Consider the following 11,248-nt stretch of genomic DNA (forward strand, 5'->3'; position numbering starts at 1 on the left):
GTGTGTGTGTGTGTGTGTGTGTGTGTGTGTGTGTGTGTGTGTGTGTGTGTGTGTGTGTGTGTGTGTGTGTGTGTGTGTGTGTGTGTGTGTGTGTGAGTCCAGTATGTGTGTGTGTGAGTCCAGTGTGTGTGTGTGTGTGAGAGTCCAGTGTGTGAGTCCAGTGTGAGAGTCCAGTGTGAGAGTCCAGTGTGTGTGTGTGTGTGTGTGTGTGTGTGTGTGAGTCCAGTGTGTGTGTGTGTGAGTCCAGTGTGTGTGTGTGTGAGTCCAGTGTGTGTGTGTGTCCAGAGTGTGTCAACTGTGTGTGTGTATCCAGTGTGTGTGTCCATGTGTGTGTGTGTGTGTGTGTGTGTGTGTGTGTGTCTAGTGTGTGTGTGCCCAGTGTGTGTGTGTGTGTGTGTGTGCCCAGTGTGTGTTTGCCCAGTGTGTGTGTGTGTGTGTTTGTCAAGTGTGTGTGTGTGTTTGTCCAGTTTGTGTGTGTGTGTGTGAGAGTCCAGTGTGTGTGTGTTTGTCCAGTGTGTGTGTGTGTGTGTGTCCAGTGTGTGTGTGTCCAATGTGTGTTTGTCCAGTGTGTGTTTGTGTGTGTGTGTGTGTGTGAGTCCAGTGTGTGTGTGTTTGTCCAGTGTGTGTGTGTCCAGTGTTTGTGTGTGTGTGTTTGTCCAGTGTGTGTGTGTGTGTGGTGTGTGTGTGTGTGTGTGGGTCCAGTGGGTGTGTGTGTGTGTGTGTGTGTGTGTGTGTGTGTTGGTGTGGGTCCAGTGTGTTTGTGTGTGTGTGTGTGTGTGTGTTGGTTATTATTTCAGGGACAGTGAGGAGTCAACATAAACCCTAAACCCTGGATAGAGGGGCTCAGTGAATGTGGAGGTGAATGTGATCAGGTGGGTCAGTGTGTCAGAGGAGGCTCTATAGAAGGACAGAGTGCCGGCTAGCCAGTCCAGATACACTCCTACTCTGTGGGAGCTGGAGGAGGGGACGTCTATGGTAGTGGAGTTATTATTGTGACAGGCAATGTAACTGTCGTCAGAGCAGAACAGACTCCAGGACTTGTTATTGTGTCCAAGCCAACAGTCATCACCCCATCCTCTCCTGTTGATTCCTTTATATGTCACTCCTATATCAGCCTTTCTCCCAGTCCACTCTGCCTCCCAGTAACAGCGCCCAGTCAGACCCTCTCTACACAGCACCTGTCCACAGTCCATAAATCTCTCTGGGTGATCAGGATACGGCTGCTTCTCTCTCCTACATGTCACCTTTCTGTTCTCCTCAGACAGAGAGAGGAGTCTGTTTACTGTGTTTAGGTCCAGTGTGAGATCACAGACATCTGATGGATGAAACCAGACACAATATTAGAAATCATCATCATTCACATTAGAATGTTAATAACTCACTTTTCACTAATTCATTTAATGTAGATGTTTCTAGGTATCAAAGGGAGAAGTTAAGGTAACTTGAGACTTGTTGAATGATCATATGTTATACTGTATGGTAATATAAAACACACTTATTCCCATTAATTACACACACACACACACACACACACACACACACACACACACACACACACACATTTCTTATGTAACATGAACGCGCCACACACACAGACACACAAATTGTCATATCAACTCTTTGTAAACGTTGGTGTCCCTGATTTCTGCTTCTGTAGAACTACAGCTGATATTTAACCTCTATGGGACCGGCGGGACGAATTCGTCCCACCTACGTAACAGCCACTGCCATCCTGTGGCGCGATTTTCAAAATCTTCAAAATCATATTACTTCAATTTCTGAAACATATGACTATTTTACAGCCATTTAAAGATAAGACTCTCGTTAATCTAACCACACTGTCCGATTTCAAAAAGGCTTTACAACGAAAGCAAAACATTAGATTATGTCAGCAGAGTACCAAGCCAGAAATAATCAGACACCCATTTTTCAAGCCAGCATATAATGTCACCAAAACCCAGAAGACAGCTAAATGCAGCACTCACCTTTGATGATCTTCATCAGATGACAACCCTAGGACATTATGTTATACAATACATGCATGTTTTGTTCAATCAAGTTCATATTTATATCAAAAACCAGCTTTTTACATTAGCATGTGACGTTCAGAACTAGCATACCCCCCGCAAACTTACGGGGAATTCGCTAACATTTTACTAAATTACTCACGATAAATGTTCACAAAAAGCATAACAATTATTTTAAGAATTATAGATACAGACCTCCTCTATGCACTCGATATGTCCGATTTTAAAATAGCTTTTTGGTGAAAGCACATTTTGCAATATTCTAAGTACATAGCCCAGGCATCACGGGCTCGCTATTTAGACACCCGGCAAGTTTAGCACTCACCATAATCATATTTACTATTATAAAAATGTCATTACCTTTTGTTGTCTTCGTCAGAATGCACACCCAGGACGTCTACTTCAATAACAAATGTTGGTTTGGTCCAAAATAATCCATCGTTATATCCGAATAGCGGCGTTTTGTTCGTGCGTTCCAGACACTATCCGAAATAGTAAAGAAGTGTCGGCGCTTGGCGCAATTCCTGACAATAAAATTCAAAGTATTCCATTGCCGTACGTCGAAGCATGTCAACCGCTGTTTAAAATCAATTTTTACGTCATTTTTCTCGTAGAAAGCGATAAAATTCCGACAGGGAATCTCCTTTTCGGCAAACAGAGGAAAAAATCCCAAAGGCGGGGGCGGTCGGGGTCACGCGCATAAGCTAGTGTCTCTTGATGGGCCACTTGAGAAAGGCGATAATGTGTTTCAGCCTGGGGCTGGAATGACGACATTCTCTTTTTCCCGGGCTCTGAGCGCCTATGGACGACGTGGGAAGTGTCACGTTAGAGCAGAGATCCTTAGTAAATGATAGAGATGGCAAAGAAGTTCCAGAAATGGTCAGACAGGCCACTTCCTGTAAAGGAATCTCTCAGGTTTTGACCTGCCATTTGAGTTCTGTTATACTCACAGACACCATTCAAACAGTTTTAGAAAATTTAGGGTGTTTTCTATCCATATGTAATAAGTATATGCATATTCTAGTTACTGAGTAGGAGTGGTAACCAGATTAAATCGGGTATGTTTTTTATCCAGCCGTGTCAATGCTGCCCCCTAGCCCTAACAGGTTAATATGACCAAGTCAGTAATGATGGTTTTTGATATAAATATGAACTTGATTGAACAAATCATGCATGTATTGTATAACATAATGTCCTAGGGGTGTCATCTGATGAAGATCATCAAAGGTTAGTGCTGCATTTAGCTGTAGTTTGGGTTTATGTGACATTACATGCTAGCTTGAAAAATGGGTGTCTGATTATTTCTGGCTGGGTACTCTGCTGACATAATCTAATGTTTTGCTTTCGTTGTAAAGCCTTTTTGAAATCGGACAGTGTGGTTAGATTAACGAGAGTCTTGTCTTTAAAATGGTGTAAAATAGTCATATGTTTGAGAAATTGAAGTAATAGCATTTCTAAGGTATTTGAATATCGCGCCACTGGATTACACTGGCTGTTGAGTAAGCATCCCACCTAGCCCATAAAGGTTAACAGAATGACCTAAAACTCAATATTCTATAAGAGCCTAATGTTCAGCTTCCTGTGTCAACCAGAAGTGCCTTAAAATGGTGTTATAGGGGCTGTTTTGAAGGGTTAAAATGGTCAGATCTTTCCACAACTTCATATGTGTGACTAGGCAACCCTCATGAACTGTAAATCAGTCATTTATCCCATCAGATGTCAAAGAAAAGCTCTCTCACACACACACACACAGCAAGGACGGAGTGACACAGTGCGGTGCTTAAAGACACAAAGAGCCTGCAATGGCATTACCATTATCTCTAGGCTGAGACGAGTTCAATGAGACGCGGCACAGACTCGGTCTGAGCGCAGCGACCGTGAGAAAACTAGGCCCAAAATGATGCCTGCACCAATATGTCAAGTGCTTATGGGTGACAGTGAGAGTACCGTTAGGGTTAGAAGCACAATTCAACCTCATGAGCGTTCCTGAGGTCCTCCCGATCTGTGCAAGCCTAACCCCGACCCTGTGGCATTAACCCTTCACAGTGAAAAGAAGGTGTTTAGATCAAACTGTGTGCAATGACTTCTCTCCCCATAGGAATACATTGACTATTCTCCAAAATTCAACCTGAAGCCTATGTGGGTTATGAATGCCTTATGAACCTATCTTCTATAACAATCCATCAGGCTACTGTGAGGTCTACCTGTGTCGATTCTAAGGTTCCTGGAGCCACCGGAAGTTGTTAAAAACACCCTAGAGCTATTGTCATATAACCTGCACATAGTGAAAATCACCAACTCAACCATGTGTCATTCAGTCAATTTTTAAGGTAGAGACTTCATATTCAGGATTCTGTTTATGTCTACCCCAAAGACAACGTGTGTTGAGTAATAACTTCCTGTGACAACTGGAAGTGGTTAAAAACAGCCAAGAGCTATTGTCATATAAAACGCACATTGTAAAAATGACGCAACTCAACCATCTGTCATTCAGTCAATTCTTAAGGTAGAGACTTCATATTCAGGATTCTGTTTATGTCCACCCCAAAGACAACGTGTGTTGAGTAAGAACTTCCTGTGGCAACCGGAAGTTGTTAAAAACACCGCAGAGCTATTGTCATATGGCCAACCAGCAGATAGTGAAAATCACGCAACTCAACCATCTGTTATTCAGTCAATTCTTAAGGTAGAGACTTCATATGCAGGATTCTGTTTATCCCTACCCCAAAGACAACGTGTGTCTATTCTTTTTGCAAGAAAAACTAAAACACACACACACAGCTTGGCCATAGGGACATAGTGTGGGGCTTAGAGGCTTATACCGCCTTCAATAGTTATTTTCGTTCAAACGATTCAAGAACCGTCAGACCTAGAGCTCCGAAATTTTAGAAACCTGTTCTAGAGCTCAAGTCGATAGTGCACGGTGATTTATGTGGCTCTAGAAGGTTCTCAGACCGAGAAACCGCCTCGTTCATTTGCAATATGTTCAATTCATTTTGAATATCACCGACATGGCGACATGTAGAAATGTCCCAGAGGCACAAGACTAGGTCCATTGAAACCGCCTCGGCCCATAGAGACGGACCCCAATGTCTCTGTCCGATAGCTCATTCAGGGACCCCGTAGTAACGCCCTGAAAAAGTGGATTTTCAGCACCAATTAAGGCCATTGCTCGGGCACCGAATGACCTATCGAGCCGAAACTTGGGATTCGGGGTCGCCTCACATAGGCCTACACTTATTGTCAGGGCTGGACCCGCAGCTATAACGTAACTATGTGTTTTATGTTTTTTTATGGTTAAAATTGAAAGCACTGTGTATTATGGGCCTTCTCTGACATATGTGATAGTTGGCTTCTATACGAGTTGGAAAAAGTGGATTTGGTGTCAGATGGTATCAGTTTGGTGTCAGAATGACATCTAATTGACTGATGGACGCTGACTGCTGGGTGACGAGCAATGGAGAGGAACCACAGTCACTGCCCGGCCATCCCCAGTTCATTGGGACAGTCAATTATGCATTTCTGCAGTATTTTTGAGCATGCCTAAATTCGTGATGATAAATGCCCATTGAATCATATTGCAAACGTAACGCACAATATTGCAAACGTAACGCGCATTTGCAATATGATTCAACAGCAAAAAATATCACCAAAGTTGACATGATGAAATCAACACAACGAGCGATGGAGAGGAACCACAGTCACTGCACGGCCATCCCCAGTTCATCGGGCCAGTCAATTATGCATTCTGAGCATGTCAAATTCGTTAAAAATGTTTAAAGCAACATACATGACAAGTAGACTGTCTGCATTGATTCATGGCTTAACATAGGGCTATATATCATTTGGGCAGTATAAATGCCATTTGGACTATGGTTCACTGACTTTTGGGTTTGGAAACCGACTTCCTATGATCGTACATGACAAACGGACAAACATCCTGATTTGGCACATTCAATACTTTCATACACGTATAATTGACAAAAAAAGAATTGGACATTTCATTTGCACATTTCTAATGGCATTTGGCAAAAAAAGAAAAAAAGATGTCACTTTTGACTTCCTATGAAATCATATTCCAAATGCACAAATCATATGCCTTATGCACAAGCAAATATGTCAATTTTGACTTCATATGAAATCATATTCCAAATGCACAAAACATATGCCTTATGCACAAGCAAAAATGTCACTTTTAACTTCCTATGAAATCATATTCCAAATGCACAAAACATATGCCTTATGCACAAGCAAAAACAACCCAAAAAATTATGTCAATAAAAAACGTCATTAGCATGTTCATACAGCTCTTATACATGTGTAATTGACATAACAATCGAAAAAATTCGAAAAACGGTCCAGAAACCACTTTTTAAGGGGTTGAAAAGATTTCAAAAAATGTCATTTTTTCAAAATTTGACTCTTGGGTCTTGAATTGTGTTACATTTGCAATATGAAAATTCACTGCATAGAGCTCTAGCCATCTATTGCATATTTGCTGTGATTTGGCACATTCAATACTTTCATAATTGACAAAAAAAAGCATTGGACATGTCATTTTGCAACAAAAAAAGAACAAAAAAAAGTCTCTTTTTTCCTATGAAATCATATTCAAAATGCACAAAACATAAGCCTTGTGCACAAGCAAAAGCAACCCAAAAAACGACATCAATAAAAAACATCATAGGCATGTTCATACAGCTCTTATACATGTGTAATTGACATAACAATCGAAAAAAAATCGAAAAACGGTCCAGAAACCACTTTTTTAACCTGTTATGGCTAGGGGGCAGTATTTTCACGGCTGGATAAAAAACATACCCGATTTAATCTGGTTACCACTCCTACTCAGTAACTAGAATATGCATATACTTATTACATATGGATAGAAAACACCCTAAAGTTTCTAAAACTGTTTGAATGGTGTCTGTGAGTATAACAGAACTCAAATGGCAGGTCAAAACCTGAGAGATTCCTTTACAGGAAGTGGCCTGTCTGACCATTTCTTGAACTTCTTTTCCATCTCTATCTTTTACTAAGGATCTCTGCTCTAACGTGACACTTCCTACGTCGTCCATAGGCGCTCAGAGCCCGGGAAAAAACAGAATGTCGTCATCCCAGCCCCAGGCTGAAACACATTATCGCCTTTCTCAAGTGGCCGATCAAGGGACTCTGGGCTTAGGCGCGTGACCCGACCGCCCCCGCCTTTGTGATTTTTTCCTCTGTTTGCCGAAAAGGAGATTCCCTGTCGGAATATTATCGCTTTTCTACGAGAAAAATGGCGTAAAATTGATTTTAAACAGAGGTTGACATGCTTCGAAGTACGGTAATGCGCTGCGACCCTTCTTTACCATTTCGGATAGTGTCTGGAACGCATCGAACAAAACGCCGCTATTCGGATATAACGATGGATTATTTTGGACCAAACCAACATTTGTTATTGAAGTAGCAGTCCTGGGAGTGCATTCTGACGAAGACAACAAAAGGTAATCAAACTTTTATAATAGTAAATATGATTATGGTGAGTGCTAAACTTGCCGGGTGTCTAAATAAGCGAGCCCGTGATGCCTGGGCTATGTACTTAGAATATTGCAAAATGTGCTTTCACCAAAAAGCTATTTTAAAATCGGACATATCGAGTGCATAGAGGAGGTCTGTATCTATAATTCTTAAAATAATTGTTATGCTTTTTGTGAACGTTTATCGTGAGTAATTTAGTAAAATGTTAGCGAATTCCCCGGAAGTTTGCGGGGGGTATGCTAGTTCTGAACGTCACATGCTAATGTAAAAAGCTGGTTTTTGATATAAATATGAACTTGATTGAACAAAACATGCATGTATTGTATAACGTAATGTCCTAGGGTTGTCATCTGATGAAGATCATAAAAGGTTAGTGCTGCATTTAGCATTCTTCTGGGTTTTTGTGACATTATATGCTAGCTTGAAAAATGGGTGTCTGATTATTTCTGGCTTGGTACTCTGCTGACATAATCTAATGTTTTGCTTTCGTTGTAAAGCCTTTTTGAAATCGGACAGTGTGGTTAGATAAAGGAGAGTCTTATCTTTAAAATGCTGTGAAATAGTCATATGTTTGAAAAATTGAAGTTTTTGTATTTTAGAGGAGGTTGTATTTCGCGCCACGCCCATCATTGGATATTGGAGCAGGTGTTCCGCTAGCGGAACGTCTAGATTTTAAGGGTTGATGTTTTCAAAAAAAATATCATATTATCAAAATCTGACCTTTGGGTGTAGACTTGGGTATCATTTGCTGTATGAAAAACCACGGTGGAGCGCGCTCGCCATCTAAAGGAAATTTGGGGTGTTACAATTGGCAATTGCCATCGGAAAATTGCCATATGATTGGCCCGGAGATGGAGCGCTTTCGGTGGTATTTACAATCGTGTGTATGATTCGTGCTATGCCAGTATGTTCCCATGTTATTTTGTCCAAATTAGGGGGTTTTCCTTACTTGAATTAAGACTTATTCTTAGTCATATTCTTCACAGCAGTCAACACTCACATTTTCTAAGCCCAGGTTTCATTCTGTTCTCTCCACCATGTTCCACACTGTAGCGGTAAGCAGAAGAACAGACAGTCATTGAGGGACACACCTGAACTCACACACACACACACACGCACGCACGCACGCACGCGCACACACACACACACACACACACACTAAACACACACGGTCAGCATATAACTTTGTTCAAGTGGTGGTCAGAATGTTTGTCTTAACTAGCCTGATAAGTCAAACATGTCTGATATGAACATTGACAAAAACCCTCTACATACTTGAGTTTCTCCAGTCTGCAGTGTGGATCCTCCAGTCCAGCAGAGAGCAGTCTGACTCCTGGGTGATTGTAGCTCAGGTCCAGCTCTCTCAGGTGTGAGGGGTTTGACCTCAGAGCTGAGGCCAGAGAAGCACAGCCTTGCTCTGTGACTAGACAGCCTGACAGCCTGCAAAGAGAAAAATATAAACATTTTCATATATCAGTGTCATGAAACCTGCCATTTGTCACAACTGTCGTGGAAGAGAGAATGGGACCAAGGCGCAGCGGGTTGCGTGCTCAACATATTTATTATAACAATGAGAACACCACGGAAAAACAATAAACAAACTAACGACAGGAACAGAGAAGCAGGCTCAACAAAAGCAGTGCTCTCAAACAACTACCCACAAGTGACAAACAAAACACACACCTATTTATAGGACTCCCAATCAGAGGCAACTAGAAACACCTGCCTCCAATTGAGAGTCCAGCACCCAACGTACACATAGAAAAACTACCCTAGAATATACACATAGAAATACAAACATAGACCAGTGACCAAAAACCCTGTAATACATAAATAAACTACCCTCTGCCACGTCCTAACCAAACTACAATAACAAAATATCCTCTATACTGGTCAGGACGTGACAGTACCCCCCAAAGGTGCAGACCCCGGATGCACCTACACAAAACACAGAAAACCCCCAAAACAAACAGAAAAATCCCCTAAACTAAAGGGAGGGAAGGGAGGGTGGCTGCCGTCAATGACGGCACTGTGCTACACCCCCCCTCCCCAACCCACCTATATTGGCGGTGGCTCAGGTACGGGACGTGGACTCTGCTCCACCCTCGACATCGCCCACTTAGGTGGTGCCCCTGGCCGTGCCTGAGGACTGGTGGGCGACCATGACTTTGCCCGGTTGGCGGGCGATTCTTGCTGCGCCCGGCTGGCGGGTGTCTCTGGCTGCGCCCGGCTAGCGGGCGACCCTTGCTGCGCCCGGCTGGCGGACGACCCTGGCTGCGCCCGGCTGGTGGACGACCCTTGCTGCCCCCGGCTGGCGGGCGGCGATGGCTGCGCCCGGCTGGCGGGCGGCGATGGCAGCTCCGGAACGGCGGGCCACTCTGGCAGATCCGGACAGGCGGGCCACTCCGGCGGTTCCGGACAGGCGGGCCGTTCTGGCAGCTCCGGACAGGCGGGCCGCTCTGGCGGCTCCGGACAGGCGGGCCGCTCTGGCGGCTCCGGACAGGCGGGCGGCTCTGGCGGCCCCTTACTGGTGGGCGGCTCTGGCGGCCCCTGACTGGCGGTCGGCTCTGGCGGCCCCTGACTGGCGGGCGGCTCTGGCGGCTCCTGACTGGCGGGCGGCTCTGGCGGCTCCTGACTGGCGGGCGGCTCTGGCAAAACCAGACTGGCGAGGCTGGGCTGACGCACTAGAAGCCTGATGCGTGGGGCTGGTACAGGATGTGCCAGTCTGGGCACACGCACCTCAGGGCTAGTGCGGGGAGCGGAACAGGCCGAGTCGGACTGGGTTGACGCACTGGACCGTAGCGGCGCACTGGCGGTCTCGAGTGCAGGACTGGCATCACCCCTACTGGCTGGATGCTCACTTTCCCCTGGCACATGCGGGGCGCTGGCACTGCGCGTACCGGCCTGAAAATGCTCAGCCTCGCCACAGTACTCATCACCCCAAAGCACGGGACCTGTCCAGTATGTCTCTGCTCAAAAAGGGTACGGGGAGCTGGCCTGGGGCTCCATCCTCGCCCCGCCAAACTGCCCTTGTGCCCCCCAAAATGTTTTTATTGGGGCTGCCTCTTGGGCTCCCCTTACCAGCCGTGTTCCCCGGTCCTCGCCAGATTTCCTCCGCTGCTTGGTCCTGTTGTGGTGGGTAGTTCTGTCACAACTGTCGTGGAAGAGAGAATGGGACCAAGGCGCAGCGGGTTGCGTGCTCAACATATTTATTATAACAATGAGAACACCACGGAAAAAAAATAAACTAACTAACGACAGGAACAGAGACGCAGGCTCAACAAAAGCAGTGCTCTCAAACAACTACCCACAAGTGACAAACAAAACACACACCTATTTATAGGACTCCCAATCAGAGACAACTAGAAACACCTGCCTCCAATTGAGAGTCCAGCACCCAACCTACACATAGAAAAACTACCCTAGAATATACACATAGAAATACAAACATAGACCAGTGACCAAAACCCCCATAATACATAAATAAACTACCCTCTGCCACATCCTGACCAAACTACAATAACAAATAACCCCTATACTGGTCAGGACGTGACACCATTTCTATTCATAAATTGGTGTATAATTATTATAAATGATCAGAATATTACTTGTAAAATAAAAATGTAAAAATGTATAGAAGAAATATTTGGGTAGACTGACCAGACCAGTTTAAAAAGCAGTATCAGTCAGAAGACAGACAG

The 11,248-nt window shown here is 44.3% G+C and overlaps 1 protein-coding gene across 1 annotated transcript; it reads right to left on the reverse strand.

Moving 5' to 3' along the window:
- Positions 1–788: 788 nt before the first annotated feature.
- Positions 789–8,868, reverse strand: LOC123731737 (stonustoxin subunit beta-like). Its single transcript, XM_045711136.1, has 3 exons — positions 8,823–8,868; positions 8,548–8,594; positions 789–1,315 (listed from the first exon to the last, which is right to left on the reverse strand). The coding sequence occupies exons 2-3, from the start codon at positions 8,567–8,569 to the stop codon at positions 789–791; spliced, it is 549 nt and encodes a 182-aa protein (XP_045567092.1). The 5' UTR covers positions 8,570–8,594; positions 8,823–8,868.
- Between the last annotated feature and the right edge of the window lie 2,380 nt (positions 8,869–11,248).

The sequence above is a fragment of the Salmo salar genome, unplaced genomic scaffold (assembly GCF_905237065.1).
Source record: "Salmo salar unplaced genomic scaffold, Ssal_v3.1, whole genome shotgun sequence".
NCBI classification, from domain to species: domain Eukaryota; kingdom Metazoa; phylum Chordata; class Actinopteri; order Salmoniformes; family Salmonidae; genus Salmo; species Salmo salar.

What these genes read in the sequence shown, in the direction of transcription:
- LOC123731737 (XM_045711136.1), bottom strand. Translation starts at nt 8,569, where the DNA reads ATGAAACCTGGGCTTAGAAAAT. An exon ending in GAAACCTGGGCTTAGAAAAT is followed by an intron (nt 1,316 to 8,547) that starts GTGAGTGTTGAC and finishes TTCATCCATCAG; the next exon opens with ATGTCTGTGATCTCACACTG.